This window comes from Odocoileus virginianus, chromosome 2, assembly GCF_023699985.2.
Source record: "Odocoileus virginianus isolate 20LAN1187 ecotype Illinois chromosome 2, Ovbor_1.2, whole genome shotgun sequence".
In the NCBI taxonomy this organism is placed as follows: Eukaryota; Metazoa; Chordata; class Mammalia; order Artiodactyla; family Cervidae; genus Odocoileus; species Odocoileus virginianus.
This window is the reverse complement of record NC_069675.1, coordinates 10037490-10055639: the sequence shown is the minus strand read 5'-3', so window position 1 is coordinate 10055639 and position 18150 is coordinate 10037490. Positions and strand designations below refer to the sequence as shown.

General features: G+C 42.5%; 1 protein-coding gene and 1 long non-coding RNA gene across 2 annotated transcripts in view; one reads left to right on the top strand and one right to left on the bottom strand.

The window, feature by feature from the left end:
• Nucleotides 1–1149: 1149 nt before the first annotated feature.
• On the top strand, nt 1150–12012 carry LOC139038037 (uncharacterized). The gene is made up of 2 exons (XR_011490941.1): nt 1150–1413; nt 11359–12012. It is a non-coding gene; the product is annotated as an uncharacterized lncRNA (long non-coding RNA).
• The window catches only part of LOC110138681 (retinol dehydrogenase 12-like), an 18369-nt gene continuing 12179 nt past the window's right edge, over nt 11961–18150 (bottom strand). Inside the window, exon 6 of the mRNA XM_020895906.2 lies at nt 11961–12412. Within this exon, the coding sequence (XP_020751565.1) occupies nt 12341–12412 (72 nt within the window). The 3' untranslated portion in view covers nt 11961–12340. The remainder of the gene's footprint in view (nt 12413–18150) is intronic.

Genomic DNA, 18150 nt, shown 5'->3' with positions numbered 1-18150 from the left:
CTTTGGGATCCACCCCAAGTCACACAGAACAATTGTAAGTTATGTGTTACCTCAACCAGAAGACAGATACTCCCTGGATTTCTAATCCATTTTCCTCCCCAATGACATTAAAAATTGCTAAAAAGTCTAGGAAAACGGGAAGAGACAAGGGACACAAATCTAAGTCTGATAAACAGGTTACCAGTGGACTTGGTGAACATTTCAGAAATGACAGGAAAAGAAGTAGATTATTGGGAATTAAGGAGGAACTGGTAAGGAGGAAAAGTCTCTTTGGCACCCAGTCTGCACCATTTCCACCTTGCTTTTTACTGGTATACCAATATCCTTTGAGCCCCTGACCTCTTCTTGTCTCACCTTACCAAACCTTGAACCTGGGCTAACCCAATCATTTGCTTTCTCTGATTCCACACCTGTAGAGGTTTGAAATTCAGGCAGTCTGAAAGCAGGGTCCACACACTTGAACTGAACTGCATTAGGCACTGGGTACTTTGATTTGGTTGCAGAGATAAAATGAAACATAAAGGTAATCAGCAAGATACGGATTTTCTTAAAACTAGGGTGAAGTTGTACATCTCTAAAAGCACTAGTAGATGAGGGATACGTGTGGATATAAGGCCCTTAAGAGTCAGGAAATGAGAGGGGAACAGAAGCTTAGGGACTGGAAGCTTGGAGGGCTGGATTCCTGATATACTCAGAAAGAAAATACATGGAGCCTTTTGCCTTGCAAATCTCACAGAGACAGGACCTAGGCCCTAAACAGACTTTTTTTTCAAACCTCTCCAAGCTCTTCATTTATCCCCAGAAATGTCTGTAGCCCACTCCCAAACTGAATACAGGTCTACTCCCTCCCAGGATATTCCCCTCTAGAAATACCCAGTGACCACCAGACCCGCTTCCAAAGGGCCCAGACCTCCAGCAAGGAAAGCTACACAATACGCCTCACTTATCCTCAAGAAAGGCGCTTTTGCAGGAAGGCAACAGGCACTTGAGTGCAGCCCTGTATTCAAGAACCAGAACCCTCCCAGAGCTAATGGGAGTCCTACTTAACAGACTATTCAAAGTTCCTGCTGCTTCCTCCCCTTGATCAACCTACAAGTCCCTGGCACTAGGACCCTGCGGACGGGGAACTCCGAGCCTGCGCTGTAGAGACAGAGATGCACCATTTCACAACTTCAGCAAACGCCAAAGCAGCCAGCAAAGCCACAGCCACCTCAGCTCTGCCTGGCTCTGCCTTTTGGGCAGCTCACCAGCCACTCCCCAGAAGCAGAGCATTCTGTCCTTTCTCTTTTTAAACCCACGTCATCAACTGATCATAACGGAAATCAATCTCAAGTCACCAAGCAAAGGCGTATCCATGGCAACCTCAAGAGGAAGGACACAGAAATGATGCTCCAGTGGCTGCAGCAGGAAAAGGTAAGTCCGTTCTCTTCCATCCATGCCATCTCATCATTCTCCTCTTTCACTCAAGTCGGGTGTGCACCTTACCGACAAACTGTATCACACCAACGGGGAAAACACCAAAATTGAGTGTTAATACTGTATGTTATTATGAAAGGTTATAGATCTGCCTAGTCCCATAACTGGCAGAAAAAAAATTTTTTTTCTGGCTGACTGAGACAAGATCTCTTCTTATTCACCATCTCAAGTGACACAGTCTCAGCCTGCAGTACCTAACAAACCATTACAGTCACTTGTCCTTCAAGTCAGGCTGCTGGCAAGTCACATAAGGATTTCAGAATTTCATATGTAGTTGTAAAAAGATAGCAGCAACACTGACCCCATCACCCTGCCCACCCATCCACTATCATACCCACAGACTGGCCTGGTAAGGCTCCCTCCTTATCAGCCCTAAACTCCAGCCCCTCAAGACCAGAAACTGGGACTTAGGAGTAAATTTCTGCCTTTCTCTGATGCCTCAGAGAAGGAATGCCATTTCTGCAGAAGTAAGAGATTCATCAAACATAAATACTACTGTTCCATGCCTCAATTTCTTCTTCTGTAAAACACAGGTAATAACAATACCTTTCTAACAGGGCTGGAAAGCACTGATAAGAGTGCCTGGTATGACACATTCGATAAATGACAGCCACAATTATTATGAAGACGAGGAAACAGAGACCTCAGTGCAGGGTTCAAGTTCAGAGGGTATTCAGTGCGCTCGGAGCTATCTTGAATCTGCTCTCTTCCCCTTTCCTCTCTGGACAATTGCTGCAAGCCTTCCCTTACCACTCTCAAGCCCCTGTTCCTATCTGAGCCCACGCCAGAACCCCTCCCCAACAGATAACCTTGCTGAGAAAGGAAATGGACCCTCTTTGCAAATTCAGATGTATCCATCATTGCCTTTCTTCCTACATTCTTTCCCCTTCTTCAGTCATTCCTCTTCAAAAGAAATGATGTCTTCTTTTCAGAGATAACCCTCCACCCTCCTCGGCAATCATCTTTTCCTCTGTGCCTTCAAATGTGGCCTCTCATCAGATAACCCATGCTCAAGACTTCTAGAAAAGCCTGACTCTTGTCTCCGCTATTCCTCCACAAGCTGCCACCATCTTCCTTCCTTCTTTCCTTGCCAAACTACTCAGAGTACACCCTCCTTATCCTCACTTTCCATCCACTCTTCAATTCACTTGGCTCCTGTCCTTATGACTCCACTAAAGCTGCTCACACTAAAAAAACAAACAAAAAAAAGAGTCCTGGTAACCATAATCTCTTAACTGCCCAATCTCAACACACATTTTCCAAGCTCATCCTACTCAACTTCCCTATAGCAACAAAGCCTGCTGATTCTCTTCCTGTAACTTTTTCCTCTGTAGCTCCCTGGACAACATTCTCTCTTACCTTGCCCACTAAGCCTCGTCATTTCCTCTGTCATCTTCAGCCTTCTGCAAGCATGACTGGGATCATCCATTCCAAGAGCATCATCATCCACCACCCCAAGGCACAAACTCTCTTCTGAACTCCAGACCCACATTTCCACCTATTTGCTAAGCACCACAGACCCCCAAATTCAACGTGACCCGAAACACATGGAATCTTCACCCAGCAAATTTTCCTCTTCTATATTCTCCTTTTTACTGGTACCACCATCCATCCAGAATAGAAAACTGAGTTATCCTGGACAATTCCCTCTCTTGTTCTCAACAATCAATTAGTCATTACATCAGGGAATCTCTGTCTCTACAATCTCTCTGATTCCCCCCCTTCTTCCCATCTGCACTAATCCTTAATTCAGCCAGAAGCCAAGCCCAGGTTATTACAAGATTCTCCTGATGTTCCTGATCCAGATCCTCCCCTTTCAGTCTATTTTCACAATTAGCTTCCCAAAATATAACCACATCACCTCCCTGCCCGAAAACCTCCAGAGACTTCCCTCCCACAAAAGTACATCTTTGAACAAAACTACAGGTCATTAAAAACCTGGCCTCATTATGAATTTAATCTCACCAATCACCCCTTCTTTGATCCCCAAATCTTCTTAGATTCCAGAAACTTGGATCCACCTATCTTATGCTTCTGCAAATGTTGCAAACATCAGCATGTCCTTTCTCTCTCTTCATCTTCAAGGCTCAACTTACTCATCACCTCTTTCCTGAAGATGCTCTTGATGTCTCCATGTGGAGCTGTCATTCCCTCTTCTGCACTCACACAGATCTTCATAAATGTCTCTATTACAAGATCACATTTTCCTTACAATACTGTCTTCCTTATCCCATCATGAATTCCTCCAGGGCAGAGTTTTTATTCATCTGTTATCCTAAGCACTGAACAGAGAAGATACTCAATGTTGAATAGAAGCCTGTACCAACATCAGGCTCTAGGGGTATAAGTTGGCTCTGACAGGTTTCCCAGAGACACCATGGGGGAAATACAACATACATCCCAGCAAAAGTAGCTCTTTCTTCTCCAGTTAGGAGCCTAAGAAACTAAAACTGCAGGGACAGCTCCAGTTCCTATGGAATTCAGTAGTGGCAATCCATCTCAATTTCATATGCTTCTAAGGTAAAAGGAGAAGAGACAGAAAGACCCCTAGACTCTAGAGGAAGTGTAGATCTGGGAAAATAGCTTTAGTACGGTTTTAGGAGTGACAAGGGTCCAGCCCTCAGTGGATACTGAGCTTAGGGAGGTCAGACTGGATAACCAATTTGTCAGCCAAGTACAACCAGTATGAGCTGGAACTTCGAAAGAAAAATTATGTAAAACCAAATCCAGAGGCTTCAGGATGGCAAGGACCCTAAGATAGACTTGAATCAGTCAACTGCTCAACACCGACCTTATCAGGGGACACTGAATACCCAGTTCTCGTTTCCCTTGGCATGGGACAGATAACCCAAGCCCCCACACACCACCTGGTATCTGTAGACAGGCTAAACCTAGGAATGCTCTACAATACCTTCTGACTTATAACTCCAAAGAGCTACTAACAATGTCAGATCTGTCAGAGTGCAAGCTATGGCAGTCATCAGTCACGCACTGTGGTTTTCCCGACTATTTTGACTCCTCCCTAACTTCTTTTCCTCCGCACTCTCATGTTCAGTCAGGCCCAGCTTATCAGTTCTTCCTCAGTGTTGTCTATTGCATTCTTCCTTTCTCCTCCGCTACCACCATCATCACTTTGGTCTGCCATGTAATAGCTTTGAGAATTAAGACAAATCGTTTACCCTCTTTGGTGCCTCATCTATAAAACAGCGTCACAGCTGTTCTGCCTACCTCACAGGAAAGGTTGTCTGTGAAAAGTTCTGTAAAGTGTTACATAAATAGAAGGCATTACTATTATCATCATCCTAGGCCATCTTTACTGGTATGTGAAGCCTATCTGGCTCCCTGCCTCTCTCCTTCCTCATTTCCAACCACATTATACACTACAGGAGGACTACTACACACTCTAAAATATTGCTTTGCCCCAAATCTTTCAGTGACATAACATTTCCTGCTTGAGTCAAACCGTTCTGGATCTGACATACACAGTGTCATCTCCGCACCACTGTCAAATGCTTAGGATGCTTCCCCTGGTTTTGCAAGCCCCACACATCCTTCAAAGTCCTGCTACAACCCCACTACTCTCCACCCAGGAGGACAAGATCTAAGAGACAGGAATCTGAAACAATGCCAGGGAAGAATAAAAGACAATTCAGTTTGGGGAAAACATAGTAGACACACTGTCATCTCACACTTTAAGAATCTTTTTTTTTTTTTTTTGGCCGTGCCACACAGCTTGTGGGATCTTAGTTCCCTGACCAGGAATTGAATCTGACCCTTGGCAGTGAAAGAATGGTCCTAACCACTGGACTGCCAGGGAATTCCCAAGGCTCATCTTTTAAAGAGGAATTATATTTTTTATTTCTCTGATTCTAAAAGATAAGCTAGGAGCAACAAGATGGAAGTTATAGAGATGTATTTTAGCAACATGAAAAACTTCCGTATTGAGCTTATCTAATGATGAAATGGGATGCCTTACATGCAGTAAATTCCCCATTACTAGAAATGTTCAAGCCCAAACTGGCCACTGGGCAAGAATATTTTAGAAGGAATTCAACTATCACAAGGTCTGAAAGAAACAGTAGCGTTCTTCTAGTCCAGTCTCCTATTTTATAGGCCTGGACAGGGGAAGAGATTATTCAAGGCAGCACAGCTTGTTCTGGAGGGCAAGGAATAGAACATGGTCTCTTTCAACCCAGAGATCTACACCCTTGTACTCAAAGTGTATGTGGTCCATGGACCATCAGCATCACCTAAGAACTTGCTTAAAATGTAGAACCAACCAAAGCACGTACTTTAACAAGACCCCTAGATGTATGCACCATTCAAGTTCAAAAAGCACTGACCTAAACTGCCCCTTCCAAATCTTGAGTTTCCAATTCTGGAACTCCATTTCCCAAATTGTCTTATATGCTAAAGAAGCTATACCCAAGAAAAACAGTATTTTCCACCCAAATTTGGGAAACTCCATACTATACTTCCAGTGGGAAATTCTTGGTAAAAATACTATCAGCATATTGAAAGCTGAAGTTTCTAAACATGCGCATGCTGCATGCTAAGTTCCTTCATTTAAGCCGGACTCTTTTGTGACCCCACGGACTATAAACCTGCCAGTCTCCTCTGTCCATGAGATTCTCCAGGCAAGATACTGGAGTGGGTTGCCATGCCTTCCTCCAGAGGATCTGCCCCACCCAAGGATAGAACCTGTCTCCAGCATTGGCAGGGGAGTTCTTGACCACTAGCGCCACCTGGGAAGAGAAAACTTGAACCATGAAGTTTCTAAACATAGTTGAGCACAAAAAGCCTTTTGGGAAAAGTCATCATCTACTACTATCGTTAACAGCCCCGTGCCGCGGGCTTCGGCCGCAATCTAGTAAAGGACGTCAACCTTCACCTCATTGTTCCCTGACTCAGTGCCTTAAGCATACTGGATTGCCAAGGGGTCAAGATGAGCTTGCCGGTCTCCACACCGTAACAAAAGACGGTAAATTTCCAAATCACCGTCTCTTTAAAAACAGCGGAACTCCTCATCTGTGTGATTTAGTTTGAGGGATGCGCAACATGACTTCTCAAGAGTCACCCTGCCAGCTAAGGCGGACCCCAGGAATGGGAGACAGACACACCAAACGCATATCGGCCTCCAGCTTTAGTCCTCTTTTTTCTTTTTGACACAACTTTTCAACCATGTGCCCCACTGGAAACCTGTAGCTTGGAATAGGTTCAGGGGTGCCTTGCACGTTCCCAGGAAAGGAGGGGAACCCCTGCAGTTCCGGAAGAACTGGGAGACGCAATTACTCTGACCCCGCCAGGCTGAAGAGCTCAGATGGGTCAAACCAGGCCAGACCCAGGCGGGTGCCCACCCCCACCGCGGCCCACCCCTGCCGACCCCTGCCCGGCACACCGGGCTCCCGGCCGCGCCCAGGCGAGCGCCGGGCCCCCAGACCACAGCCAAGAGCCGTGCGAACTCGGCAGGGGAGGAGGCAGTTGCCATGGTCGCCGCCTCCGTACCTGTACTGTCAGGGGCTCCGCGCCCGGCTCCGGGCCCCACTGGCGACCGACGCCCAAGCCTTACCGGGGTCCCACCCCGCCCGCACGGGCTGCCCGCCGTGCCGCCAGACCCCTGGAGCCCCACTCCAGGACCTCTAGTCTCTGAGGCCCAGAGGTGTTCTGGGTCGGGGGGAACATGCTACTCTTCCCGGAAGACCAGCCCGGGTTAAACCCTGCGCGCTGAGCGCAGCCGGGGAGACTTCGATCAGGCACAAAGCTGGACACCTGGAACGAAATTTGCGCGTGCGTACTGTACCGGCAGCCGATGAGGACCACGGGGGAGCGGCGCGCAGCGGCCAGCGCCCTCTGCCGGCAGACGGTAGACGACGTAGAGAAAGCCTGGAGGACTTTCGTCCAAGTTCCCCTAGAGGCTCGCTACGCTTTTGAGCGCTAGGCTATTAATTAAAACAATAGTGGTAAATGTAAAATAATGAAAATTTACATAAGGGACTATGGTAGTTTTTTCTTAAAAAAACACTTGGGCCGGGGGGTGCGGCAGTTGCCGGGCACTTCAGCTTCGCGAAGCCTTGCGGCGCGCGCCCCGACCCGCAGGCACCTGGCGCGCTCCCGCCGGGCCGCCACGGCTCCCCGGACGAAGGTCAGCTCTGCGGTCCGGGCGCCGAAGAAAGAGCCCAAGAGGAGATCTGCGAGATTGTCAGCTAAATCGGCTCCTGCAAAAGTGGAAACGAAGCCGAAGAAGGCGGCAGGAAAGGAGAAATCTTCAGACAAAAAAGTCAAACAAAAGGGGAAACAAGGGAACAGCGGGAAAACAAGCCGAAGTGGCTAACCAAGAGACTAAAAAAAGGGAGAGCCCAGCCTCTGATGAAGCAGAGGAAGCCAAGTCTGATTAATACCACACCCTATCCTACCAGTGGTCCGTCTCCCTTCTTGTACAATCCAGGCGATTATTTTTATCAACTATTTTGTAAATGCAAGTTTTTTGACAGCTCTAAAAACATTTTTTTTTTAAAGAAAGAATCCTCCCTCATTCCACTTTTTAAGTGGAAGTGCTTTTTTTTCTTTTTTTAGAGGTGCAATCATTTGCTGGTTCTTTATTTTTTGGTACATCCAGAAAATAGTGGGATATTGAATATGAGAGGTTTTGATTGTCATGGGTGTCAGCTTAACATTCCATAAATTGAGGTGAACTTTTATACTCTATAATACAAAGCATACTAAATGGCAGTTTGGAGTCAATTGTGCGTTCAATGTCTTGGATACTAAATTACTTCTCTTCCCATGTTTTTAGTAGAATTGTTTCCTACAACAAACCACTGCTTGATCTTGGCTCTCCTGGTCAGAATTTTGTGCACTCTGTAACATCTTTAGTCCTGGTAATCCAGTTCTCCTAGTAACATTGTTAATGTGCTGTGAACGATTGAAAATTTGAGTATGTAGTATGACTTTAAATAATTGTGACTGGTGGAACTTGCGATATTGCACTGGATATCCTGTTAAGGAAAATTTGCCTTCAAATTTAAGCTGTAAAGTTGTAGGAAAACTATTCAGAAAAGAATCAGAACTACATGAGTTTTTTAGATTTTTGGTATGAATGTTAAGAATTATGTACAAATTGAAATGTCTGTGTACTGATCCTCAAAACAACCAATAAAATCTCAGTTATGAAAAAAAAAACATTAGAAAGTACAGATTCCCTGACCCAATGAACACACTTCTAATTATGCCAAAGAAAAAAAAAAAAAAAATAGAACAAGTGTTCAGACATATTTGTACAAGGATGTTGGAAGAGTCAGGATCTGATAGTGGATTCAAATTCGGTTTACCCACTGTCTCAGACCTGAGCTTGTTTACTTAACCTCTCCCAACCTCTGTTTCCTCTTTCATAAAATGAGAATGTTAAGGATAGAACCTACAGTATTTGGTTGTTCGTAAGTTTGAGTGGATTCATGTAAAGAGCCTGAAGTGTAACTATTGCAATATTATGTTTGTCTCAGTTAATCTCAGATTGAAAAATAACCTGAAAAATCCCTAAAACTGTTGGTGGGGTGGAAGTGGGGGTGGTAAATGGTAGAAAGGATGAACTGGGCAATCTCCCCACTAGTGCCCCTCTTTTCCCATTTCATCATCTAAGTATTTCTGGAGAGGACTCTTGAAAGTCCCTTGGACAGCATGGAGGTCAAACCAGTCAATTCTAAAGAAAATCAACCCTGAATATTCATTGGAAGGACTGATGCTGAAGCTGAAGCTCCAATACTTTGGCCACCTGATTCGAAGAGCTGACTCATTGGAAAAGTCCCTGATGCTGGGAAAGATTGAAGGCAGAAGGAGAAGTGGGTGGCAGAGGATGAGATGGTTGGATGGCATCATCAACTCAGTGGACATGAGTTTCAGCAAACTCCAGGAGATAGTGAAGGACAGGAAAGCCTGGTGTGCTGCTGTCCATGGGGTCACAAAGAGTCAGACACGAATAAGCAGCAAGTATTTCTTGTTGTTATTCTAAATAGATAATGCACTAGTGTGATTCAGAAAGCAAAACAATATTAAAAGTATGCACTGAGAAAGCTCACTGCAACCCCTCCCCCATCCACTCCTTCCTCCTTGCACTCTGCACTTAACCCTTGGTGTCAGTTTCTCCATTAGCAAATTGCTCAGCAAGTTGCTCAATTTCTTACTCCTCCCACTTCTTATGTGCAAGATAGCATACTATATACACGTGTACCTTACTTCTTCACTTAACAATATATCCTGGAGACCTTTCTAAATCAGTAAATAGAGATCTTCCTCATTGATTTTTTGAGCTGCATAGTACTCTGTTGCATGATAACATAATTTGTTAACCATCCTCTTCTAGTGCGATACCAATTTTTGCTATTGCAAATGATGCTACAATGAATCACCTTGTACATATGATATTCCATATGTGAGCAGGTTTATCTGTAGGATACATCTGGGCCAAATATTAAATGTAGTTACCTATGATTTTAGTAGAAATGGTCTTTATCCCCTGCAGTTAAAGAGAAATGGTATATAAATGTAAAGGACTTAAAGGCACAGTATACATGTATCTTTTACTGTGGTAAAACATACATAAAATTTACCATTTTAACTATTTTTAAGTGTACAGTTCAGTGGCACTAAGTACATTTACCTTATTTTGCAACTATCTCCAGTATCTGTCTCTAGAATTTTCTCACCTTTCCATATGGAAACTGTATCCATTAGACACTAATTCCCCTTTCTCCCCTCAGCCTAATCTCTGGTAACAAGCATTCTACTTTCTGTCTCTATAAATTTGACTTTTCTAAGTACTCCATATAAATAGAATCATACAATCTTTTTCCTTTTGTGTCTGGCTTATGTCTTCAAAATGTGTTCATGTTGTAGTATGTGTCATCATTTCTTTCCCTTTTAAAGCTGAAAAACATTCATTACATATATATACATATATATATATACACACACACACACCACATTTTGTTCATCCATTCACCTGTAATGGATTTGATGGATTTGGGAACTGTTTCTAACTTTTGGCTATTGTAAATAAGCACCTTAAAAAAAAAAAAAGGACATACCTCATTGGAGAAGGAAATGGCAACCCACTCCAGTGTTCTTGCCTGGAGAATCCCAGGGACAGGGGAGCCTGGTGGGCTGCCGTCTATGGGGTCACACAGAGTCGGACACGACTGAAGCGACTTAGCAGCAGCAGCAGCACATATCTCATTTATCCCATCCCCAAGATCCTTACCCAAAGTAACTTGATGCCATTTTTTGTTTTTGGATCCAGAGTCAGCCTCTGAAATTTCAAGCATTTTAGATGCAAAGAGCAACTTTGTATACATGCTGTTCTAAACCTTGTTTTTTTTTTAATTGAAGTAGTTTATTTACAATGTTATGTTTCTGGTGTATGGCAAAATGATTCAGATATATGTATATAGGCATATATACATATATAGATATTCTTTTTCAGATTCTTTTCTATTGTAGGTTAATACAAGATATTAAATATAGTTTCCTGTGCTGAACCTTGTTTTTATCTCCATGGGACACTGCATCTTGGAGGTTTTCCATATTAATACATCTTGATCTGCTTTTAATTTGTTTTTAAATATGTATTTTTAATTTGAACTGGAGCCATCTTTCTGAGTGCTTTAACAACCTTTAACAGATATGCTGAGTTTTCATGTGAAGATGCCAAACCTTGTTTAGAAGCGGGGTAGTGATACAAGACAGACCCAAATCCTTTTCAACATCGTGAAAAGGGGTCTGAAGACACGACATACAAACAGGAGACATGTTGTTTCTTTTATACTTAATTGGACTGAGTGTTCTTCAAAGAAAGTTAATACTGTCTCTGTCTTATGTGTATTTTCACAGGTGACCTGTGAAACCCGAGGCCCTCTCTGATAGGGACCATGAACAAGACTCCAAAGATCCCAAAACTCCAATTTGTATGACTACAGCCCATCCTTCCAATCCCTGATACTGGACAGAGAAGAATATCTGTGCTCATTTGGGTAGACTTCTGGGCACTTCAGAAAGTGGGCAGGAACCAAGAGGGAAAAAACCTCCCCTTGAAAAAAGTTCAAAGGACTCATTTGAAAAGACCCTGACACTGGGAAAGATTGAAGGCAAGAGGAGGAGACGACAGAGGATGAGATGGTTGGATGGCATCACCGACTCAATGGACATGAGTTTGAGTAAACTCCGGGAGTTGGGGATGGACAGGGGGGCCTGGTGTGATGCAGTCCATGGGGTCGCAAAGAGTCGGACACGACTGAGCGACTGAACTGAACTGAAAAAAGGAATGCTGTTTCCAGGAGGGAAGAAGTGGTTTTTCAGGCTGAGACATGGAGAAGGGATTAGATAAAGGCAGAGAGCATATCAAAGGTGGCAAAGCCAGGTATGGCAGAGGACAGATGCATGGAAGAGAGGCAACTACATTAGTTATACTGGTGCTGTCCAAAAGAAATAAAACATAAATTTTAAAATTGTCTTTAATTGATAAATAAGCTAATAACTTTTTAAAATTTTCTGGCTGCTCTGGGTCTTTGTTGCTGTGCGTGTAGGCTTTCCCCCTAGTTGCAGTGAGTGGGAGCTACTCTCTAGTTGCAATGTGCAGTCTTCTCATTGTCGTGGCTTCTCTTGTTGTGGAGTATGGTCTCTAGGGTGCATAGGCTTCAGTAGTTTAGAACATGGGCTCAGCAGTTGGCAGCTCCCAGGCTCTAGAGCACAGGCTCAATAGTTGTGGCACATGGGCCAAGTTGTTCCACGGCATGTGGGATCTTCCCAGATCAGGGATTCAACCTGTGTCTCCTGCATTGGCACGCAGATTTTTACCACTGAGCTAAAGCCCCCACTAATAACTTTTTAACAGTTTGGGAGTGGGGGACGTCCCTGGTGGTCCAGTGGTTAAGACTCCATGCTTCCACTGCAGACACAGCAATCAGAGAAGAAAAAGAAATAAAAGGAATTCAGATTAGAAAGGAAGAAGTGAATGACATGATACTATACATAGAAAATCCTAAGGCAGCCACCAGAAAACTACTAGAACTCATCCATGAATTCTATAAAGTTGCAGGATATAAAATTAATATACAGAAATCTGTTGCATTTCTATACACTAACAATGAAATATCAAAAAGAAATTAAGGAAACAATCTCATTTACCATTGCATCAAAAAGAATAACATACTTAAGAATAAGCCTGCCTAAGGAGGCAAAAGACTTGTACTCAAAATAGTCTAAGATGCTGATGAAAGAAATTGAAGAGGATACAAACAGATGAATTGAAGAGGATACAAACCATGTTCTTGGACTGGAAGAAGCATACTGTTAAAATGACCATACTACCCAAGTCAAGCTATAGATTCAATGCAACCTCTATCAAATTACCAATGGCATTTTTCACAAAACTGGAACAAAAAAATTTTTTAATTTATATATAAACACAAAAAACCCTGAATAGCCAAAACAATCTTGAGAAAGAATGGAACTGGAAGAATCACACACCCTGACCTCAGACTATCCTGCAAAATTACAGTAATCAAAACAGTATGGTACTGGTACAAAAACAGAAATATAGATCTATGGACAGGATAGAAAGCCCAGAAATGAGCCCACACACTTATTGTCAATTAATTTACAACAAAGGAGGCAAGAATGTACAACAGAGAAAAGACAGTCTCTTCAATAAGTGGTGCTGGGGAACCTGGACCACTACATGTAAAAGCATGAAATTAGAACATTCTTTAATAACATATATAAAATAAACTCAACATGCATTAAAGATGTAAATATAGGGAGTTCCTTGGTAGCCTAGTGATTTGAATTTTGGGCTTTCACGGAACTGAGATCCTGCAAGAGGTGTGACCAAATAGAAAGACCTAGATGCAAGGCTGAATACTATAAAACTCCTAGGGGGAAACACAAGCAGAACACTCTGGCATAAATTGCAACAATATTTTTTTGGATACATCTCCTAGTAATGGGTAATGAAAACAAAAGCAAAAGTAAACAAGTGGTACCTAATTAAAAGCTTTTGCACAGCAAAGGAAAACATAAATAAAACAAAAAGACAACCTACAGAATATATAAATAGCTTATATAGCTCAATATCAGAAAACAAACAACCCAATTAAAAAATGGGCAGAAGATCTAAACAGACATTTCTCCAAAGAAGATATAACCAACAGGCACATGAAAAGATGCTTGACATCACTAATTATTAGAGAAATGCAAATCAAGACTGCAATGAGGTATCACCTCACACTAGTCAGAATGTCCATCATCAAAAAGTCTGCAAATAATAAATGCTGGGGAGAATTTCCTGCTGGTCTAGTGTTTAGGCCTCTGTACTTACACTGCAGGGGGCACAGTTTCAATCCCTGGTCAAAGAACTAAGATCCTGCCAGCCAGGCAGTGTGCTAAATTTTTTTAAAAATATGTGCTAGGGAAGGTATGGAGAAAAGAGAACCCCCCTATACTGTTGGTGGCAATGTAGATTGGTACAGCCAATTTATGGAACTATGGAAATTATGGAAAACAATATGGAAATTGCTTTAAAAACCAAAAATACATTTATCATATGATCCAGCAATCTCATTCCTGGACATATATCTGGAAAAAATTAAAACTCTAATTCAAAAAGATACATGCACCCCAGTGTTCATTGCAGCACTATTTATAATAGGCAAGACATGGAAGCAACCTTGATGTCTATCAACAGATTAATGGATAAAGAATATATATATATAATGGAGTATGAATCAACTATACAAAGGATGAAATACTACCATTTGCAGCAACATGAATGGCCCTAAAGATTATCATACTAAGTGAAGTAGGTCAGAAAGAGAAAAATAAATATCATATGATATCACTTATATGTAGAATCTTTTTTTTTAATGATATAAATGAACTTATTTACAAAATAGAAGCAAACTTCAAAAACAAATTTATGGTTACCAAAAGGGAAAAGTTGAGGGGGAAGTATAAATTAAGAGTTTGGGATTAATATATGCATATTACTGTATATAAAATAGATAATCAACAAAGATCTACTGCACAGGGAACTCTGCTCAATATTCTGTAATAAACTTTGTAGGAAAAGTATCTGAAAAAGAATGGATATGTGTATATGTATAGCTGTATTATTTTGCTGAAACTAACACAACGTTGTAAATCAATTTTGTTCCAAAGTAAAATTTAAAATTTTAATTAAATAAATAATGAGGACCTACTGTATAGCATAGGAAACTATTCAATATCTGTAATAATGTATAATTTAAAAGAATTTTTAAAATAATATTAAAATGTATATGTAACTGAATCACTTTGCAGTACACCTAAAAAATTTTAAATCAACTATACTTCTCTTGAAGTTTAAAACAATGAAGGTAAAATAAAGAAATCTTCAAACAAATAAAATTGAAGAAGTTTGTTATTACTAGATCCTGTATTAGTGGCCTATTGCTGCATAACGAATTATTACAAACTCAGTGGCTTAAAAGAAAACACTTATTATCTCACATAGTTCTTCAGGCACTCTATCAGATCTAATCCCTTGAATCTATTTGTCAGCTCCATTGCATAATCATAAGATCATCATATGATTTAGGTCATACTTGAATGACCTAGCGGTTTTCCCTACTTTCTTCAATTTAAGCCTGAATTTTGCAATAAGGGGCTGATGACCTGAGCCACAGTCAACTCCAGGTCTTGTTTTTGCTGCAAAGAGCTTCTCCATTTTCAGCTGTGTAGAGTCATGTCTCATGTTGTTGGAAGAGGGTGTTTGCTATTACCACTGTGTTCTCTTGGCAAAAGTCTGTTAGCATTTGCCCTCCTTCATTTTGTACTTTAAGGCAAACTTGCCTGTTACTCCAGGTATCTCTTAACCTCCTACTTTTGCATTCCAATCCCCTATGATGAAAAGGACATCTTTTTCTGGTATTAGCTCTAGAAGGTCTTGTAGGTCTTCACAGAGCCATTCGACTTCAGCTTCTTTGGCATTAGTGGTTGGGGCACAGACTTGGATTACTGTGATGTTGAATGGCTTGCCTTGGAAATGAATTGAGATCATTCGGTCCTTTTTGAGATTGCACAAGTACTGCATTTCAGACTCTTTTGTTGGCTATGAGGGCTACTCCATTTCTTCTAAAGCTTTCTTGCCCACAGTAGTAGATATAATGGTCACCTGAATTAAAGTCACCCCTTTCTGTCCATTTTAGTTCATTGATTCCTAAAATGAAGGTTCAAACTACCATATAATGCACTCATTTCTCAATGAATTTTCCAACTACCATATAATTACACTCATTTCTCATGCTAGCAAGATAATGCTCAAAATCCTTTAAGTTAGGCTTCAACAGCATGTAAACCAAGAACTTCCAGATCTACAAGCTGGATTTAGAAAAGGCAAAGGAACCAGAAATCAAATTGCCAGTATCTGCTGGATCATAGAAAAAGCAAGCTAAATCCAAAAATATGTCTACTTCTGCTTAAAGCCTTTAACTGTGTGGATCACAACAAACTGGAAAATTCTTAAAGAGATGGAAATACCAGACCACCTTACCTGTCTCCTGAGAAGACTGTACGCAGGTCAAGAAGCAAGAGTTAGAAACAGATATGGAACAATGGACTGGCTCAAAATTGGGAAAGGAGAGTACATCATGGGAAATGCCAGGCTGAATGAATCACAATCTGGAATCAAGATTGCCAGGAGAAATATCAACAACCTCAAATATGCAGATGATACCGCCCTAAAGGCAGAAATCGAAGAGGAACTAAAGAGCCTCATTATTTTTTTAAGAGCCTCTTGATGAAGATGAAAGAGGAGCGGAAAAAGCTGGCTTAAAATTCAACATTCAAAAACAAAGATCATGGCATCTGGCCCAATTACTCCATGCCAAATAAATGGGGAAAGATGGAAACATGGCAGATTTTATTCTCTTGGGCTCCAAAGTCACTGTGGATGGTGATTGCAGCCATGAAATTAAAAGAAACGTGCTCCTTGGAAGGAAAGCTATGACAAACCTAGACAGCATATTAAAAGCAGAGACATCAGTTTTGCCAACATAAGTCTGTATAGTCAAAGCTGTTTTTTCCAGTAGTCATGTACAGAAGTGGGAGTTGGACCACAAAGAAGGCTAAGCACCAAAGAATTGATGCTTTTGAAATGTGGTACTAGAGAAGACTCTTGAAAGTCCCTTGGGCAGTAAGGAGGTCAAGCCAGTCAATCCTAAAGGAAATCAACACTGAAATTCATTGGAAGGACTGATGCTAAAGCTGAAGCTCCAATACTTTAGCCACCTGGTGCAAAGAACTGATTTGTTGGAAAAGACCCTGATGCTGGAAAGGATTGAGGGCAGGAGGAGAAGGGTGTGACAGCAGATGAGATGATTGGATGGCTTCACCGACTCAATGGACATGACTTTGAGCAAACTCCAGGAGATAGTGAGGGACAGGAAAGCCTGGTGTGCTGCAGTCCATGGGGTCACAAAGAGTCAGACACGACTCAGGGACTGAACAACATTATCACACAGTTTCTATGAGTCAGGAGTCTGGGTACAGGTTAGCTTGGTCCTCTGCTCAGGACCTCCCCAGGCTGAAATCAAGGTGCCATCCAGGGCTGCAATCTCATCTGGGCCCCAGGTCCTCTTCCAAGGTCACTGGTCACCAGAAAAATTCAGCTCCTTGTAACCATAGAACCAAAGCCTCAACTTCTAGAGGCCTTGTGGTTTTCTCCACAATACGGCAGTTTATTTCTACATGGTTGTATTGCAGATCCTGTTCGTGATGCCAATTGTCTTGCTGTTCACACTGTTTGCTGAACCCAGGGTGAGCCAGGCACAAGTTAAGAGGCTGGAAGATGACTCAAGGAGCCATAGGAACTGCAGACACACTTTTTCTTTCCTAACTGGCATGGCAGCCATAACACAGCCTCTCTCCTGGCTGACGCAGCAGCTGCAACACAGCCACAACATGACCATGTGTAGCCATGACACAGCCACAACATAACCGTGTGTAGCCATGACACAGCCACAACATGACCACGTGCAGCCATGACACAGCCACAACATGACCACGTGTAGCCATGACACAGCCACAACATGACCACGTGTAGCCATGACACAGCCACAACATGACCACGTGTAGCCATGACACAGCCACAACATGACCACGTGTAGCCATGACACAGCCACAACATGACCACGTGCAGCCATGACACAGCCACAACATGACCACATGCAGCCATGACACAGCCACAACATAACCACATGCAGCCATGACACAGCCACAACATGACCACGTGTAGCCATGACACAGCCACAACATGACCACGTGTAGCCATGACACAGCCACAACATAACCACATGCAGCCATGACACAGCCACAACATAACCACATGCAGCCATGACACAGCCACAACATGACCACGTGTAGCCATGACACAGCCACAACATGACCACGTGTAGCCATGACACAGCCACAACATAACCACGTGTAGCCATGACACAGCCACAACATAACCACATGCAGCCATGACACAGCCACAACATGACCACGTGTAGCCATGACACAGCCACAACATGACCATGTGTAGCCATGACACAGCCACAACATAACCACATGCAGCCATGACACAGCCACAACATAACCACATGCAGC